The 21,695-nt window shown below is 32.3% G+C and overlaps 1 protein-coding gene across 1 annotated transcript; it reads right to left on the reverse strand.

Moving 5' to 3' along the window:
* Window positions 1-438: 438 nt before the first annotated feature.
* LOC134248937 (uncharacterized) lies at window positions 439-16,311 on the reverse strand (the record flags this gene model as incomplete). The annotated part of the gene is made up of 9 exons (XM_062731322.1): window positions 439-699; window positions 1,096-1,317; window positions 2,743-2,877; window positions 4,600-4,683; window positions 11,496-11,621; window positions 13,096-13,218; window positions 14,935-14,976; window positions 15,880-15,927; window positions 16,189-16,311. Coding segments are annotated over 9 exons (1,034 nt in total), but the record flags the coding sequence as incomplete, so codon positions are not given.
* Between the last annotated feature and the right edge of the window lie 5,384 nt (window positions 16,312-21,695).

Here is a 21,695-nt window from a genome sequence, read left to right on the forward strand (position 1 = left end):
TAGCTTCCTTGCATTTCTACATTTACGAACAATTCCTTTTCGATATCCACATCCTTTGATTTATAGAATGAGAAAATTTGTACCATTATGAAATATTTCTGAAAGGTTTGTAAGAGGTTCAAGAATGGCTTAACAGGTTATCCATAAAAATGACGACAAGCTGAAAATATAAGAAGCATGACGTCATATATACATACAGCCTTCCCTAGAAAAAATATTATCAGGCCAATAAAAGGAGCACAATTTTGATGGAAGCGATAGATCCTTCTCAGACCTAAGCGTTCTAATGCTTGATAAACAATTCTTAAGGCTTTTCCTTATAATCTGAGCACTCCTTGAAAGAACAGTAACGATATTCTCAATGCAGAAATACAAAAAGTAAAAAAGAATAATAATAAAAAATTTCCTTTTTGATTAATTTTCAACATTTTGTTTCCTTTTTTATTCTTTCTTATATCTTGAATATTTAAAATTCTGTGTCACATTTATAAATGTATTCCAAAATTCGAAGTGTTTTCCACAGGACACGTCCAGGCTTTCAAACATTTCATACATTAAAACAGATAAGCTATCCAACTATTGTTTGGCTGCATTCCATGCAAATTACATGTAGGTACCATGACTTTTCTTGAAAATGATTCTTGTTGGCTCTGTCTCCCAAAACGCAGGTATAATTCCCAGAATCCTCTGCAGTCACAGCTGATACACAAAAATAAAATAGAAATCAATATATGTTTTACTGAGCATGAAAAACATTTTGAAATCGTAATATACATCAGTAAATATACCATAGATTTAAGCTAAAATTTTGAAAGCAAGTCTCTTTTATATTATCAAATTACAAGGAAAATTGTAAAGGTCACATTAAAAAAAATTATCACATCAGGAAAATTATCCTGACATATATTAGAAAGAACAAAAGCAGTAAAAGTCGGACGTAATTTTATCGAAAAACTCTGCAAGACAACTAAACAAATTCCGTTACCCCCTCATTTAACGAGACAAAATTATCCAAATTAACTTTTCTGCCAGCAATCTCTTTTTTAAACTGCAAGAATATAAGCAAATTTTATCTGTTTTAAAGGTATTAAATACCTGGTATTTCCAAATCAAACTCCAAAAACGTATTTGTAGTTTTTACATGCAATCTGTATTTATTGGCATTGAAAACCATTCCAAGATATGATATCCTTTGGCCATTAAATAACCATTCAACAGAAGATGTATCGTTAATGTCAGATCCCTGTTTATATCCAGTTATTCTGCAGTTGACATTAAAAGCTTCACTCTGCTGCAAAAGGTGGGAATTCCCTATCACTGAGAATAACAAAATATGAAAATCCAATAAACTTGAAAGTAACTTATGTGCAAAGATCAATCTACTTGAAATCAGACATATTAGGTCCATGCCGTTTTCACTCTGCGTAACATAGAGTAAATACGGCGTGGATCTTCGAAGTCTCATTTTAATTAAGTTGATTATGAAAACCGTTCCCTTCATAAATGATTTGATAAATTAGTGTTACTAGCAGACTACATTACTTTTTTTAGGAATATACATCAGATTTCTACCCATGCATAGCATTAATTATTATAACAAAGAGAATGGAGATCTGTGTACATGAAATTTAGCAAAAAAATACGTTTTGCATTTGTGCTTAAAAATCACATTTGCTATCAATATTTTCTCAATCAAACAAACTCACGCTCGCCGTTTCATATTTTGCCACTTATTATTAAGAAATAGAATTAAGATAATATCGCTTTCAAGCAAATTAGATTAAATTCTACAGATCATTAGGGAGAAATGCCAAAAATAAGAGAACGTAAATTATTATTTGACATATTATTTGGCGTCTCCATATGGATGAAAAAATCTCGAGAGGGACGTTAAACAACATACAATCAATCAATCAATCAATGTATTGAATCTGTTCCTAAATACCACTTTAAATTAACACTGAATGTAACATTTCATAAAATTAATCTGGCGGGCCACGGTTGAAATCACACTGAATAAAACGAATATATAAATTCTAGGCATTTTAGTTTTAATATCCTTAATGTGTCAGTTTAGCCTAGTGGTAGTACGCTCGTTTTGTGACCAAACGACTAGGGTTCGAATCTGGTTCGCCGCGCTACGTCAACCTTAAGACGTAAGGAAAGGTAGAGACTGCTCCTACGCCAATCGAGCATAATTAGAAATGAATGTCACGGGTCTTTCAGAAAATCTAAAAGAAAAAAAATTAACGTTGTACATTGTTACAGTGAATTTTAAAAATAAAAAGGGCCTTTTTATGATAAGTAAATGTCACCTTAAACTGCAAGGTAGTGACTTCAAGATGGACCTTAATAATGTATACAGGGTTATTTTCGCCTCGTGTTATTTTCGCCCTTTCGCCCTTTCGAACTTGTAAACAATTTTGTCCGGTTTTAAATTCGCCCAGTCTTAGTTTTGTTTGATAAATCACAATGTGTAATTTGTAAATTCGACCAGTTTGAAGTTCGACAAATAAAGGAGAGTAAAAATGTCCTTGTATACAGTACTCAAAATATTTCTTAAAATATATTTGAAACGAAAGAATCAAGTTGAAAAAAGACATATTTGAATTAAATTTTCAATCAGGTCGATCTTTCATTCAATACCTCAAAGAAAATTTAAATTTCAGTATATCAATAAGTCATGTCTACATTTTATTGTAAATAATTCAGTATATACAAATTATGCAATAGCTACGTCACCAGAAGAAATGTTGACCCTCTTTAATTCCTCTGGTTTGTTGCCCTGATGTACTGGAAATAATAATGGGATGAGAATTGGAATCCCAAATTTTTCTGTTGGCACAATAAGAGTTGGCTTTGTTGAGGCAGCCATAACTGCGAAGAAACAAACTAAACTTAAGACTATTTTAATGTTTTTCAAACCTTAAATTCCAATGCTGGTAAATACGTAAATCGTGTATACATTGGATGGGTAATGGAAATTTAATAGCTGACTGCACTTAACCTTTTTAATATCTCACCTGCGCCGAAGGCTCAAGTGAGCTTTTCTGATCACATTTTGTCCGGCGTCCGTCCGTCTGTCTGTAAACTTTTCACATTTTCGACTTCTTCTCAGGAATCACTTAGCCAATTTCAACCAAACTTGTCACAGAGCATCCTTGGGTAAAGGGAATTCAAGTTTGTTCAAATGAAGGTCCATGCCGTCATTCAAGGGGAGATAATTAGGAATTAATAAAAAGAGGTGGCAGGTTTTAAAAACTTCTTCTCAAAAACCACTGTGCCAGGAAAGATGAAACATATATGGAAACATCGTCGGGTAGTGTAGATTCAAGTTTGTTCAAATCAAGATCCCGGGAGTAGTGCGAAGCAACAATGGGTGATCAAAGTTTTACATAGGAAAATTCTTTAAAATCGTTCTTCACAAGAATACAAAAACTATAATCGGTCATATTCATATGGAAGCATTCTCAGATAGTGTTGAATCGAGTTTGTTAAAATTATGACCTCTGGGGGTAGGAGTGGGACGAAATGTCCAACCAAAGTTTTACATTTTAATATGTTGGAAAATTCTTTAAAAATCTTCTTTTCCAGAATAGCAAAGTCATAATTGATCATATCTATATGGAAGCATCCTCAGGTAGTGTAGATTCAAGTTTGTTGAAATTATGACCCCCGGAGGTAGAGCGGGGTCAAAATGGCGGACCAAAAATTTACATAGAAATATATAGGAAAATTATTTAAAAATCCTCTGCTTAAGAATAGCAAAGACATAATTGATCATATTCATATTAAAGCATCCTCAGGTAGCGTTGATTCAAGTCTGTTCAAATCATGACACCCGGGGTTAAGGCGATGCCACAATGACCAATAAAATTTTTACATAGACATATGTAGGAAAATTCTTTAAAAATCATCTTCTCAAGAATAGCAAAGCCATGATTGATCATTGGACTTCATTTGGATTTAAACCTTTTAATTATAAACCAATTTCTATTTTTTTCCTAGCAACAGTTTTCAGGTGAGTGATGTGGCCCATGGGCCTTTTGTTTTATTTTTTATTACAACGTAATAAACTTTGAAAAAGCTTGCAACATATTAAAGCCTATACAATTATGTCAATCTTCATAATAAAAGAACTAAATATATTTTTTTTATTGTTTTGATATTTAACAAGAGGAATTCTTGGCAAACTAACTTTTTGATTTTGTGATGAATTCATTTTTATTAGCTTTAGATATTTATGCAGCAAAATAAAATTTTTACTTGTATATATTACATTTGTCTTCAAAGATAATTTGATATGGAAATCATGATTATCTCTTAATAATAACAAGAACGAAGGATGTATAATGTATAACGTCAGTGTCATTTTCTCTCTCTAATGCCCAATTTGACGTTCAATTTGTTTAATAGTAATTTAAACATTTTAAATATATTCGAAAAAAAATCAGCATGTAAAGGACACTTAGGATTGTTATTAGAAATAATATTTAAAAATGACCAAATAAAATGAAAAGTATGGCGATAACAAACAATATTCAAGCTCAGATGCCCCTTGAAATGCATTTTTTTCTGTTAAAAAACACCGTTATCTACCTTTCTTTGTTGACAACACACTCGTCGTAGTTGTAGTATAGACTCCATAGGGCGGTGTGATCGGCGCAAGATTCTGTCCTGGGTCTAAAAAATAAAATGCTAGATATTATAAGATTCAGTAGTTTATATTCTATAGTATGCTGAGATACAAAGTTGGAGAAATAATATTAAGTCATATTCCCCTTCCAGTGGAACATCTACATCTAGAATTTTAGAAAGTAGTGTGTAACTTTATATTCAAAAAGTGGTGTGTATCAGAGGTGGGTACTCACTACTCAAGATTCCAAACACTTATGACTTTTCAAATATATTTTGTACACAGCCCTTTCCAACGATAAATTAAAGTCCAGGCTTCTTTATATCTTTGAAAGCTACTTTTCCATTAAAAAAAGGAACTCGTAAATTTACTTGCCTGGTTATTGGTCATCTGCAAAATTCATTTTGTTAAAACACACAAGTAATCTGCAGTTGACATCAAAAACATGCGTGATTTTCCGATTGACAATATCTATGGGGGTTTTAGAGACCTGGTTATCTAACAATCTATCTAGGTACAATCTAGGTACAAACTGTCCTCCGTTATTAGCAGACTAATGTTTGCATTCATACATGTATGAGGCAAAATGTGTGCAAAATCTTATGCGTAAAAAGAAGAAAACACTTGCTGTGTCTTTCAACTCGACATTTAGATAAAAACTTAAAAAGCTTAAAACCTTACGACTTTTCAACTTTAAACACAACAATTCCCAACGACAAATTAAAATCCATGCTTTTTGATATCATTGACTGCTGCTACTTCAATAAAAATGGAACTCGTAAATATACTTACCTCGTCATTAGTCATTTGCAAAATTATTTTGTTAAAACAGATTCTGATTGCACACATAAGTACTCTGAAGTTGACATCAAGAAGATGCTTGAGAATATGACTGACAACATCTATGTGGTTTTTGGATACCGGGTATTCCAACAATCTATTGGAATTCCCATGGGAACAAATTGAGCTCCGTAATTAGCAGACTTATTTTTTTTATTCATATGAAGCAGAATTAAAGCAAAATCTTGATAGGGAGGAAAACACTTGCTGTGGCCTTCAATTCGACAGTTCTATATATCGACGACGTATTGTCAATTATCAATGGTAATTTCCATTCCTACGTCGATACGATATATCATGATGAGCTTGAGATTAAAGATACCACAGAGTCTGACACTTCTGTTTCATACTTGGATATTTTTCTTTAAAAACACTATTGGTAATCTAACAAAAAAGCTATATGATACACGTGATGACTTTAACTTTTCTATCGTCAACTTCCCTTACTTATGCAGCAATATACCTTCATCACCTGCATACGGAGTATATATATCTCAGTTGATTCTATACTCAAGAGCATGCTCTACGAATGAACAATTTCTAAAACGAGGTAAAGTATTGACAAGCAAGTTGACTAAACAAGAATATCAGCAGTCTCGTTTAAAGTCATCATTTCGTAAGTTATATGGTCGATACAATGACCATGTAAGAAAATACCGTTTATCATTGAGTTAAATGCTAACTGACGTTTTTCATACCAATTGTTAGTCCATAATTCATTGTAATTTATACACTGAATTGACGACGGATTTTTTCCGTTATTTCCTGATCATGACAAGGAGCACACGGCGGGTGTGACCGGTCGGCAGGGGATGCTCACTCCTCAATGGCACCTGATCTCACCTCTGATGTTTCGGGGTCCGTATTTGCTCTGCTCTTATTTTGTATTGTTTTATGGACTTTGAGATCGTATATTCATTCCAGTCCAATACGAAAATTCGTAATATTACAAGTTATCATAATATAAAACTTCTATTACAATTTTTCGTAATGCAGTTAAATTACGAATACGCGTAATATAGCAGATTGTAAGAGACTATATTACTTTTTTTTCTTAATCCAAGACAAATTCAAGCATTGCAAGAAATTGAGTGGTTGGTAGCAAAGTATGACGTCAGTAATATATCAGATTCCACGGCTACTGATAGCACGCGGTCAGTTTGGTCAGTTACGCCTATCAGAAAGCATGGAAATTTAAAAAAAAGTACCGCCAGCGATGGGTGAGTGGACAATTTCTTTTATTATCCTTTTATAGGAATTTTCCCAAGGATAACACCAATTTTCTTTTAAATTTCAATATTCGCTTATGCATGTCGCATTGGTCTATATCACCCGAACTCCCCTTTTTTCTTGCGAAGTCTACCCTAAAATCACACTCTCGTCTCATAATTCAACTGTTCGTGCAATTCTTATTGAAATACACAGAATTCACATCTCAGTAAGAGTCGTACAAGTTATCGCTCGTGACATCTCGTATTAAACGTCATACTTTGCTACTCACCACTCAATTTCTTGCAATGCTTGAATTTGTCTTGGATAACGAAAACGTAATATAGTCTCTTACATCTGCTATATTACGTGTATTCGTAATTTAACTAAATTACGAAAAATTACAATATAAGTTTTATATTACGATAACTTGTAATATAACACTTTCTCGTAATATTACGTTTTTTCGTAATATTACGAATTTTCGTATTGGACTGGACTGATACTGTTCGTTATCTCCATATCCTTCATCGAAGATTTATTGTCAATGGAAATTGCATTCCTACGTCGATATGATATATCCAGGAGAGCTTGAGATAAAAGATACCACAGAGTCTGGCACATCTGTTTCATACTTGGATATTTTACCTCAAAAAAAATGTTAAAGGTTACATTTGTATCTAATAGACACGCTCTCTAATAAAGATGATGACTTTAACTTTTCAATCGCCAAACTCCCTTACTTATGCAGCAATATACAGGTCGGAGAGAATACTCGAAATCGGGTATTATCCGTGAAATCGCGTATAATACTCTATATTAGGGTATCGTTGAATCCGCGAAATCGGGTATCGAAGGTGTAATCACCTAATAAAACTTAAACAAGGGATGGCGCATGTTGCCGAGTTAACTTTCATCTAGATACACATGTTTTCTAAAGGTATCACTAGCCAAGTAAGAATTTGGGCGTCAAGATTAATGCACTCGGGACAACAAACCCGTGGATCTCAGTACATTTCATGATCTGCACACAAAAAGGCGTTCGATTTGCTTTATATTTTTCTTTATGTTGAAAGTATATGCATCTTCCTAATGTTCATTCCCAACACAACAGATTTGTAATGTATCAGAATTCGGGAATTTATAATAATTCCTCATCAACACGACAAACATGAACAATTTGTAAATAAATCAAATTATACGGAAACACATTTCACACACCAAATATGATGTCATGTATAAACAAGGGATTGTCTTTCGTATCTAATTATGCGCCATTAATTACTTTCATATTCATCATGTGCATAAAATCAAATTTAATTATGAATGTATAAAGAATGTTATGATAAAAATGTCTAAAATTTCGGCAAAAAGAACCCTCTTTCTCTTTTTTTGAAAATCTTTTTTTTTTTATCATTCAAACATATTTGCAGAATATGTCTTCAACATTTTAGCAGAGACAGTGATAGTTTCAGGAATACAGCTTATGAGAGAACAGAACTGTTGATCGTTTAATTCGCAGCACTGTTAAGGCTTACTATGAGAAATCAACGGAAAATAAAAGTGCAAAAACGGGAATTGTTTTTAAAACTGAATTTATTTTTATTCAGCTGTTCTATTATCACAGAACTTAATACTTACGGAAATAGCATAGTATAACCTACTTTGTACTGTATGGAGTTTGATCTCTTCAATGGACAGTCACGTGATGAATGCATAGTAGGTACACGGAATGTAGGTCAAAAACAAATTTCAATATCGCAAGGGCATACCCTAGTTGAAATAAAAAAATTCAAACTATTATTTGTTTCTGCATACTTTGTACTTTCTGGAAAGTGCTGCTTTGAATATAATTCGCGTTTTAATAGTTATAATTTCAAGTAGAAAGGCTGATGTCGAAATATGTTTGACTTTTACCAAATATTTTGTGTACTTGTTAAATCTCGCCCTCGATTTAAAGAAAGCAGCAGCACTTTTCAAGTTAAGAAACGTATCCCTTATTTATATTCAAAAAATGGTCAAGATTTATTTAGTGTATGCCCTTGCGAAAAAGCGATTTTATGAGGCACCTCGATGTAAAATATACCTAACATGAAAATTAAAACACGACAGAATTATTTAAATAGTATTACATTCTCTCGATAGTTGATGAATAATCGCACTTAACAAAGAATATGCATTGGTATTATTAGCCTATTAAAAACCTGTAAATAATATTCTGTTTTATAATAAATCGCATTTTTCATTGTTGAAAAATTCCCAAATCTGCCTCTCACAGTACATGAAATACGTCATTTTTGCCAAAATGACGTCATGATTGACAAGTTCATCGAGATCAGTGATTTGTTTAAAAACCAGCTGTATGGGATTTAACTAGCGACTTTTGTTAATGCATTGATAAGTTTTATTGTTGTTTATTATGCTAATACAGTTTAAAGTTGCAAATTATTTTATTTTCGGGTAATATGATGAATGCATAAAAGTCATATTTTTGTGTGACGTCACAGTAAACTTTTCCCGTATAAATTAGGCCCGGTCCCCTTTTTCTGGCCTTAACAGTGCTGCGTTTCGTTAAGTCATCAATATTTTACCATTTCTTGGCGACTTCAAAGGGGGGAGGAGTTAAAGGCTTCTTGACCACCTCTGACAAAACAACCTCAACTGTGTTCTACATGGGTCCAAAAGACCTCTCTTTGAATGTCACGGTCGGTTAAACTCGGTTATATATTTTTAATCGTGGGGAAGATTTATTCATCAAATAAAAATCATATACGAATTCATATTTATTTTTTAAACACATTTTTTCATTAAAGATGAGTATTAGGAAAAGTTATTGCCATGAGTAATACATATCATAGATAAAATAACTAAAAAAAACTGTGACATGTTGTCTAGAACCAATCAGATAGTGCGTTGTATTAGCATATTATAATGAGGTATAAGACAGCGATATAAAAAAATAAAGAAGGTACAGTGTAAAGAGGTTAAATTTACCCTGTCTATCAAATAGTATAATAAAGAAAGGAAGTGGCTACGATTTTTATGAAATTTTAATGTCCAATGAGGATTTATATTCCCAAAAACTAAGACAAGAGATTCCAAGGCAATTGAACACTCCATTATTTCAGTTTGTTCATTAACATATTCATAAACGTAAAAACTATAAGAAATGTGAAATTTTGGCTATGTAATTCATATTTCAATATGACTGTACCTCAATCTATATTGAGAAATTCAATGTATTATAAGCTCATGAAAAGATGTACACATTTGACTTTTATTCATACCCCCTCCCCCCCCCCAAAAAAAAAAAACAGAAAATCCTGTTCATTTGACTTCTCGCTCTCAATTTTCTCACAAATGCATTAAATAAAGGTAAAATAGCAAACCTTGTATCGATTAAAATGCAACCAAAAAAATTACTGTGTCTTTGAATAAAAATTTCATGCTAAATTGGCATAAAAAAGATACTCATCTTCAATTAGCTATTTTCAAACTGTTTTCTCGTGGGTATTTATTTAAATTATTTTTTTTTCTTCTTTATAATAACGTTGGTATTCTATTATGGCAGAGATATACAATTATGACTCGCTTATACTGTACTCTCTAACTGTAAGGAATAATTTATATTTCACGTGAAAGGGACACCATACATTTTTCAGTAAAAATACATAACACGGCGATAGTCGTTTAATTTCTTTAAAATTTCACGTTTTGTGAATAGTGCACAAATTAGAAAATTAAGTATATGGAATACTTTAATGGAAAATAAAGACAAACGAAGTGTAGTTATTTGACTTTAGAAATTATATTGAAAAATAATAAAGCCATTGTGTCCTCTTTGTTACCCCAGCAGTGTTTGTCGTGTGATTTTAAACTTATTTGACAACCGTATGTATCAGGTTTGATAAAAATAAATCCACAAGATACTGATGTACAAGTAACAGTTACTGGCATAATGCGCCGTTGCTTTATTCTTTATTTTTTAAAGAAAGTTGCAAGGAATACCCGATTTCGCGGATTTAACGATACCCTAATATCGAGTATTATACGCGATTTCAAGGATAATACCCGATTACGAGAATTCTCTCCGACCTGATATACAGCAAATTACCTCTATAAGGAGTTTATAAATCTCAGTTGATTTGATACGCAAGAGCATGCTCTGCGTATAAACAACCCCAACTAGGTAAATTATTGACAAACAGGTTGATGAAACAAGAATATCAGCAGTCTCGTTTAAAGTCTTCATTTCCTAAGTTTCATGGTCGATTTACATTTAATGACCTAATTAGCAAATACAATTTATCATGGAGTCAATGCTGACTGATTTTTTTCATGTAAATGTTTGTGATTTTTTTTATACAATGAATTGACGACATTTTTTTCATTTATTCCCCGATCATGACAAGGAGCACACTGAGAGTGTGACCAATCGGCAGGGAATGCTCACTCCTCCATGGCATTTGATCTCTTCTCTGATGTTTTGGGGGTATGCGTTTGTTCTGCTCCTATTTTGTATTGTTCTATGAACTTTGATATGGAATACTGTTCGTTACCTCTATATCCTTCATTCATTGGGCCAAATATTGATCACATTTAATGAATTTCTGTGCAAATAGTATCCTAAAGTAAGCTATAAAATTAAAACGAAAGTAAAACATCTTCTCTCCCATTGTATACTAAAGATGCTTGTTGGTATTCAATTATGTTTTTTTACATTTACGCTAGTTGCATCTCGTATTGCGGTTTTCTCAATTGTAAGCTCTTCATGCTTGGTTAATACAGACTGAGTGACCATAAAACTTACATTTACACTCGTTGCATCTTTTCCTACAGTTTTCTCTCATGTAGGCTCTGTATGTTAGGTTGGTACAAGCTTCTAAAGAGTAATGTTCACAACTTGGGTCTAGATCTACACAGGGTGGAAGAAGATCTGAAAAAAATGTATACATATACATGTAAAACATAAAATATATATGTATAGACTTAATATTAAATTATTGCAAAGTAGTTGTAAAGTAGTTGTAAAGAAATGGAAATATACGGTCAAAATTTTTAAAAGAAAAATCAGGTTTAGTCACGTATTACATCATATTTATGGTTTGCAGTTTGTAACATATACATGTCTTGAAAAAAGAAATATCCATATATGTAATAGATGTTTAGAATGCATTGAAGGACAGATATTTTTTTTACTGCTTGCATCAATGCAAGAGACCTTAACACATGTACAGCAGGGAATGGGTTATGGGGAGTGTCAGAAAATATGTTTGTATATTTTTGTATACAGGATGATTGCAACTTCCTAATAATAAGGACGAGGGGCATTACCGAAACCAGCATTTAATAAAGTAAGAAGGATTCGCCCATTTTTCTGTAGAATAGTATTCTCAAGTTGAGGCATTTTGGGGGTTGCCAATTTTTATCGAAGTTAGACCAATTGTATAGAATCTTTAAAAAATCTGACAATCAAATAAAAATACCATTCCTGAATCTTAAAAGCTAAAGTGAATAAGGAAATTTAAATATTAATTAAAAATGATATTAATGGGGGTTTTGAAGGGGGGTCTTGTTTTTCTTTATAAAAACATATTTTGTGAAACCTTCTCCCAAATTCCATTAGCAACGGTTTTTGTAATAAAGAAATCAAAACATATTTTCATTACAATGCTATCTGAATTTTAATATGTGTTGTAATTGCATTGCATATACTTTAAATTAATTAAAATGTAGTATATTTAAAATCATGTGACGTACATAATCCCAATTATCAAAGCCTTACCTATCAAACTAAAAAAAATGACAATTTACTTTGAAATCATGACTTTTCGTGGGGGTTAATTTTCGTTAATTTCTAGTTATAGACAGGCATATACCAACGAATTTATAACCAACCTGAATATATCAAATGCATCACTTCTAAACATTTTCCATATACGAAATCAAATACCAACAAAGTAATATTTTCTCCTACAAAATTGAAATTTTGACTCCACGAATATATTTTATTTTACTATAAGTCAACAGTTTATGATCAGAATATTTTCAAGGTATTTAATATCTCAAGGTCAACTCAACTAGAACGTTAGACCTTTACTTAATATTTTAATATTTTTTTATGGCAAGCGGTAAATGAGCATTTAAAAAGCAAAGAGGTGTTAAAGATACACTACTTTTATATGGTTATCGAAACAAAAAAAATATTAGATCAAGGGTCTCATTCAAATGTCAAAAGTCAGATTACCAAGATAAATATATGTGTAAAATATCTAATTCAAACTTTCTACCTACAGACAGCCAGACGTAGTTGTAATTGTTGTTTAAGTATTGTTATGCTATCCAAGCTACACAAATACTTATAGTTAAGGATTCAAACAGCAAAAATTGTAAGATACTTATAGTCTTACTTGGACAATATCCACATCTGTATGGACAATTTTTTCTGAACCAGTTCTCATAAAACCCTACACACTTCTCGGCAGGATAGCGCCAACAGTTGTATCTTCTTCTGTCCAAACACCATTCCAGAACTAAAATTAAAAAAAATCATGATATTGACTATTTGGATTTATATAATGAAAAAGTATTTACAATGTATTTTAAGAAAAGAAAACAATTATTAATCAAAGTAAAACATCATTATTATTAATTAAAAGTTTTTTTTTTTGTTTTTATCTCTTCTAAGTAAAGAGCAGTGTAAGCCCTTTGAAATGAGAAGGTCATATCAAAGGGAAACATTTACGGCATTTTTTTAGCAGGCCAAACTCTAAAATTGATCAAAATTGTTGGTTTCCAGGGGATTGTTCTACTACGATAAATACACCCCTAAAGTACAAATGCTGTTTGAAAGTTATTGCCAAGGTTTAAGTTTTGTTTTAAACAGGTCAGTTTCCAAGGTCTGAAACTCTACATTTTTAGTACCGAAGGAATGACTCGTCATAAGAATTTACCTTGAAATATGAAAGCCCAAGTACAAATCGTTTACGGACAGAAAAGCCTTGTCCAGAACATAAAAAGGTAAAAATATAAGCTTTACCTTTACCCATTTGAAAGTTATGACCATACAGTGGTTTATTTTAGATCTGTTGTTATCTATAGAAACATAAGGCATTAAGGCGTAACAATCATGCTGACGTAACAATGACGTTGACGTAACATAAACTCGCGGATAATCCGTGCCAACTCCTGTGAAATATGATAACCCGGTATAAAGTTGAAGGCCAATATTCAAGTTTTTAATTTGATTGGCCTGACTCCAAGCACATGTTCAAGATTAAATAAAAAATGATCAAAATCGTTTAAGAAATATATACGGTATATTGCATATCTTTGCCCCCACAAAAATTAAATTTTGAAAAAAATCTTAAAATGTGTTGTTTTGTATAAATTGTATAAAAAATATAAAGTAACAAAACATATTATATTTTAAAAGTAGGTTATTGACAATTTTTTATTTTATAACGTCACAAACTCGTCGGATTTTGCAATTTTTCAGAAAAAGGACAAAATGGACAAAATTTCAAAGATTTTATTTATAAATTGATAGAGCGCATGTCTGTTCAGGAACAATATTTGCATATTTAATTAATATTATTATTCTACACATTATATCAAAAGACTGAGTCTGAACACATCTGCGCTTGGTGATTTTTACTCAAAATATTGTCGCAATTTTTACATTTTTCTTTAGAAATCATTGGAATTTTAGATATACGTCATTTTCCTGACGTCATTTCAAACATATGACGTCATTGCTGACGAAAACATTCAGTGCTTTGAAGTCAGCATGAATCCCCCTGTTTTAAAACAGAATTAAATTTTACTCCGTCAAAGTTTGATTTTGGGGGCAAATATTGGTTACTACAGAATAAAGTTCTTTTAAGGGATTGCTTTGTCATAAGGAAAAAAATTACGAAACCTGAAATATGATGGTACCGAAAAAGGTTTTGTTGCAAGGTTAAACACATATTAAAAACTTTAAAATATTAATAGTCATATACCAGCCAATCAAAAGTTATGTGCGATTTTATTTTTTGGTGGACAAACGCAGGCAGACAGGCAGATCTACATGTCCTGAATTTTCGATTAAGGTGACACAAAAATAAAACTACTTAGTTTTAAAGAAGTAAAAAGGTGTATTCAATTGAAGATTTGTATTTTCTGTTTCTTTTCACATATAAAAAAGTCCCAATATAGACATTTGACATTTATATCAGGTGACATAGGTGACAAAAAGTCCTCTTTACCTGGGTTATACGTCGTTGTTGGTGTTGTTGGTGTTGTTGGTACTATAAAGAAAAAAACAATCAGTTACTTAAGAAATTAAGCTTATTCCAACTTGAAATAACATAACTTGGGGCGGTTTACGCTTTATAAACCGCGAAGCAGTTTATAAACATGTAAAAACTGCCCCAGGTTATGTTTTATCGTATAACATATGTTGAAATAAGCTTCATTCCTTATAATTTAACTTCAATGCAGACAAAATATAGCATATTTTAAAAGTAAATGTCAAGCGGAACATTGCGTTATTTAGGTAACTCATTGTGACGTAGGTAGTTTTGTTATACAAAATGGATAAAATCGCTTCACCAATCAAATGACGTGTTACAACTAAAATAAAATTATTACACAATAACACGTGCATGTTTAACAAGCATGAAATAAGTATAAAATGATTACATTCTACCAGAAATATCACATTTATACTAAATATCCACAACCGTTAGACCGGACGACCAATTATAAAATGTTATTTACAAGTCTAACACCTGTTTCACCTTGTGTTGTTGTACTGGTCATGACAATGACTCTGTGAGAGGTATCTAACATGTACATCAATATCTGATTACCTGGTATTATTGACACCTATATTCTCTAGATTTGGGGCACTGGTAATGACTATGTCCATGATTAAGCTGATTTACTTTGTATATTTTTACACCTGCCTTAGCTAATTCTGTGTGTAACTTATTGGAATATCTGATTTCATAGGTATATTTTACACCTGCCTTCCCTGATTTTGAGGTACTGGGATATTAAATATATGTTTAAGATGACATTAGCTTTACATATTTTTGAGTTACCTGAAAGACAATACCTTATTTATCTGTTAGAGTTGACCTACTTGTTTTAATGATACTGATGGTACTAGACACTAGTTACTCTGTGCTACTAAAAAGTTGACCTACCTGGTGTAGTGGTAGTGGTGGTTCTGGAAACAAGGTACTCTGTTGGAGCTAAAACAGAAATCATCAATAAAACTACATGTGACTTACAATAGGAATATGTTGAACCAGAGATTGCTTATTCGACAACCCAGAAGTGCATCTACAAGAGCCGATATTAACTTATGTTTTCTAACAAAATGATAAGCCAAATACTTTGGTTGCAAGATCATTTCTAATGTTTTAAACAAGTGGTTTTTTTTTTCATATAAAAAGATAAATTAAATAAAAGCTATTGTATAATTTTGATACGTTTTCTTGCATTAAAGATACCTCTACAGAAGTTGCAGGTCTTTCTACAGTTCTCCCTCAGGTATTGTCCATAGAACTCCTGCTGACACACATCTGCCCCAAACTGACTACAGTAGCTTATGTTGTCTACACAGGGTAGCTTCTCTACAAAACACAGCATAATTTTAAAAAATGGAGCAGTAGTTAATTGTTTCCATATATAATTTCTTTGAATTTTTTGAAACACACCAAATACATTAATGGTGACAGTAATTAACCATTTTATGTAGGGTACATTTAAAAATTAACAGATCACGGTATCTTAGAGATACTGTGTTTGCTAAGTGACCAAGAGGCTTGAGTTCGATTCCTGTTTGCAGGGTCGCGTCAAACTTCAGAAGTCAACATATATATATGCATGTATTCACTGGTCAGAAAGCACCCGAAATTAGAATTAATCCAGGAGTTTTTATTTGCTTTTTTTTTGGGGGGGGGGGGCTTTAAAACTGAGGACCTGAATTATTGTTTTCGTCGGCATGAAATATATGGTTATGTCTCATTTTTTCTTTGTAGAGCTCGAGGAGACAATGACCTGGATAAGGAAGTCCTCAACAAATGCGCTTCTATTAATAAGATAATGTAACTAAAAATGGGTATCACTGGGCAAAGACATTTTACAGGCATGCATTTTAGATAAATGTAGCACCTCTATGCATTTGTAAATATGCATCATAACAACGCAAACTGGTCTGAGGTGACATAATTCTTATCGCTTCTGTCATCTTATGCTATCTTTTGCTGTGAGCTAAAGGGTACCAATATATATTATATAAACGATGTCTAATGCCATCTACATAGAATTCTTAAAATCACTTGGTACAACGTTTACTTTTGATTAAACGTATTAAGCAAAATAACTAATTGACAGTTCCCATGCATTAATCCTTTTTCTATCTTATAAAATATTGTTAAATTGATTTTGTAATTTTGCTACTGTCAACTTCCGTACTTATGCAACAATTCATCCTCATCCCCTAAATGCGTGCTTTATAGATCTTGATTTGATCCGTAAAAGCATGATCTACATATAATTTTTTTTAAAAATCAAAATTACTTACTGACAAAGAAAAGAGAATAAGCAGTTTTGCTTAAAATAGGGATGTCAAAATGCAAAAGTATGTATTTTCTTTAGTCGATTATTTGATTACTTTGTTCAAAAGTAAATATTCGGGACATGTCCTAAAATTGTAGAGTGTCACTTATTCCTGACGTATTGATAACTCAGAAACCTTTTCAATTAATCTTTTGAATGAAATTCATGCATTAAGATAAGAAAAAAAATCAAGCTCAAAAGTCCATTAAACTATACAATTTTTATAAGTCGCAACATTGACCTATAAAACGTCAGAGGTGGGATCAGGTACATGTACCATGAAGGAGTTGGCATCTCCTGTTTATCGGTATTATGAAAAAATCTGCCTAAAATTCAGTTTGTAAATAATGACCAAACAATTATATTTCTGTGTGTGTTTTAGTCAGAAATTGACTTCATAGATTACATTAATTTGCTGACAAATTCATTGTCAACCATAGACCTTACGACTTTCACCGAGATTACTGCCTCATCACCTTCTTGTTACTAACTTACCTAGCTTTAACTGTTCATTTGTAGTGCATCCATTTGCTTATTGAATCAACCAAGAGCTGTTCATATTAACACCGTATGCAGGTGATGAGGGTCTATTGCTGTATAATTGAGGGAAGTCGACGATTGAAATGTGAACGTCATCACCTTTATGATAAAACTTGTTTGAATATCAAGAATATCAACCGAATATCAACCGTCTCGTTTAAAGTCATCATTTCGTAAGTTCTATGGTCGACACAATGAATTTGTAAGCAAATACAATTTATCATTAAGTCAAATGCTGACTGAGGTTTTTCATACCAATTGTTAGTCTAGTATTGACACACTGAATTTTCGACAGATTTTTTCGTTATTTCACGATCATGACAAGGAGCATAGGGCAGGTGTGAGCGATCGGCAGGGGACGCTCACTCCTCCATGGCACCTGATCCCATCTCTGATGTTTCGGGGGTTCGTGTTTGATCTGCTCTTATTTTGTATTGTTTTTTGAGATTAAATATTGTTCGTTATCTCCATATCCTCCATGGCTAGATCATTATTTACACATTAAATGGTCGAAGATTTTCTCCGTTCTTTTCAATCCATGACAAGGGGCACACGGTTTTATGACCGGTTTACAGGAAATGTTTACTCCTCTATTACACCTGATCCTACGTTTTATGTTTTAGAGACCCGTGTTTGTTCTGCTCCAAAAATCGAGTAGTTTAAACGATCTGATCTATTTGTTTTCACTATATATTTTATTGAAATGAAGTACCAATGAATTATACTTATGTTCAATTCAATTCCATATGTATTTACATGAAGTATAACTATTTTTTTATTCTTAATGTTTGTATAATCGTCAATTCTACGATATGGTAAACTTAATATCTATCTATATAATTATAATCTATTGAATACTGTTCGTCATCTCCATATCATTCTCTACATAATTTAAAAATATTTAAATGTTATTGAATGATTGATTGATTGTTTTTGACGTCCACAAGAAAAGTTTCTCTCATATGGATACCCCTATACTCTCGTTAGATTAAACCTATATCACTTTATTTTGAGATAGATTAAATTGCGCAGCACAGTTAAGGTTACAAATGAAAATATTGGCGATATTTTAAGATAAAAAATACATACTTAATTAGGATGGAGAATCTTTTTAGGAATTAACTGATATAAAAAAAAAACAATGTGGTTTAAATCTACATGTTGGGGACATTTAGATTTTTTAATTAGACTTGTCATGTGATGTCGACGTCACATGACTTTGGCAATTAAACTTGCAGTTTGGAGGTCATCTATAAATTTCAATATTGCAAGGGCATTACCAAGCTAAAAATCTAAGTTTATTTTATAAGCCTTTTCAACACTATATGTAGTTTGTGAAAAGTGCTGCGAACCTTTATAAATTCCCTTTTTTAATTGGTAAAATTTAATTTGTTGGACGGCAGGTTGGATATTTTGCTGGTCAACTACATTAAATATAGCTATAATTAATTTATTTGCAATATTTCAAGAGGTTCGCAGCACTTTTCAAATATCTTAATGCTTCTTGAGTTTATGTGTAAAATTTTGACAAGATACATTGAGGGTATGCCTTTGCAATAAATCGATTTATTAGGGCCCTTCCATTACTTTTTCAATGAATCTGCATACAAACACACGACAGTATCGCTTGTCTGATAAATGCACGTACAGTTTATGAATAAAATATTAAAATAAACATCGCATCCAAGTTAATGGCTTTTTATTTTACCGCAAATAATATTTTATTTGAGAACAAAAGACATTTTTCATTGTACAAAATGTGACTTGATCAGCCTCTGACTGTGTAAAAACTGCGTCATTTTTGCGAGATGACGTCACATTGACAAATGCATTGCGATCGATGCATCGTTGATATACTGTTGTGTGGGAATTAACAAACGACAAAACTGCATGTAATAGTAATCTTAATGTAGTTTAGAGCTTTCCAGCAGTTTAAAATAGGGAATAATTTCATTTTGTGGTATTTGAAGACCTTATATTATGCGTGACGTCATAGTAAACATTTCCCGTACAAATTAGGCCCCGCCTCCTTACTGTAACCTTAACTGTGCTGCGTGCTTTATAATGCCATTATTTACACATTGCGTCGTCCACGGATTTTTTTCCGTTATTCGAGGATCATGAAAATGAACACACGGTTGGCGTGACCGGTCGACAGGAGACTCCTCCACGTACAGCACCTGATCCCACCTCTAATGTTTTGAGGTCCGTGTAAATGTTTGCTCCATTCCTATATGTCTATATTCTACTATTTAAACATTCAATCATACACTAAGTACATTTTGTACATATAAAAAACATTAAAAAGCATGTTTTACGAGCTCTAGAAGTGAATTTCAGCACAATCTTCAACACTTGATTTAATGTTATTTGTTTTCCACTACAGGTGATAAATTACCCTTAAAAACCTTTTTCTTTCCTTCCTTTTGGAAAATTTTGAAACACTCTCATCAAGTATGAAGTTGAGCTGAGTGAAGTCTTTCTTGCAGCTGAGACACGGGGGTTGTCTCAAAATTTTACATTAATGACTGATAATAATCAATTATTTAGCCTTGGTATAGTCCGTAGTCTGTAAACAATTGCTTTAAAACTTCAAACAGAACTATTTTTGACCTCGTTATCTCTGATTGACAACAAACCAACTGTCACTTATCATAGATAGTACTTAATGTGTGGGTATATCGTAATCTTCAGAAGGATGGTAAATGACCCCACTCCCAGACATTCAAAACAATTTCCTCATTTCTAAGCAAGCAAAAGACTGATATTGTTGATAAACATTGATGGACCCCACGGGGGAAACACTTTTAAACAATGCCCTAATTACTAAGCGTAAAGATGGGTCATTTAGTAAAAGTTTTGTTGACAAACATTGAAAGGTCTCTTTAGTGCAAAAGATTTGACTAGAATGTCCCCACTGACATGCACTTCGTTCGGAAAGATGAAAAATGTGGATTCACTTTTCATAGTAAGAGTGTAAAAACCGGTCATGACGAATTCCTTCGGAAAGAAGGTGGAATTTTTGTGACAGAGGACATGATGTGAGGACTTTAAAAACAACGGAAGTGACTCAATATTGCTGTTACTTGAAGTCATATTTCATCAAGAAAAATAAAGTCATCAAAATTATTCGGATATAATAATATCTTTCACGTATTTAACAAAATATCAGATATTCAACAAAAAGTTGGATATGTGCCAATTGCTGATATGTGCATTATCTGGTACCCTGTCCCTGTTATGCTTCATGTATTCCTCGAATGGATGAGTCAGGAAACCAGGCTAATATGCATGGTGAGGAATATACCTTGGCGTATTTGCTGTGCTAGTGCTAATATCCTTGCGCGCGCTTTATTTACATATTGATCAAATTTATTTTTTACAGCTCTATTTTTTTCTCATTTTTTATTTTTTCTAATTTTTTTAATTTTTTTTTATTTTCATTAGCTTTTTAGCAATAAAATTATTCCATATTAATTGCAGGTACATGGTTTGAGACACTGCACTCTTTTTTAGGTTACTTATTCTACCCATAAGAGGTTGTATCGATCTGCATGCCTAAACAAACATTACAAACGGAGGTGTGGTGTCAACTTAGCTCACTCAGAACCGAAAAGTAAGTACTGTAATTTACTATACAATTTAAGTAAATACAAAGTTATGTGGTTACTTCAAACATGATACGTGTATATTGTAAAACATATGGCGTGATTTTGCTTTAAATTATTTCTAACGTCCCACCTTTCACAAACACAGAAATTACAATATGTGCATTTCTTAAAAAAAATGTTAAAGGTGGTGTTGCTTTAAGGTAAATTAATGATTAAAAGGATTATTAACCAATATCACTAATCAA

Source organism: Saccostrea cucullata, unplaced genomic scaffold (assembly GCF_032062105.1).
Source record: "Saccostrea cucullata isolate Sc308-1 unplaced genomic scaffold, CSIRO_AGI_Scuc_v1 ctg1798, whole genome shotgun sequence".
NCBI classification, from domain to species: Eukaryota; Metazoa; Mollusca; class Bivalvia; order Ostreida; family Ostreidae; genus Saccostrea; species Saccostrea cuccullata.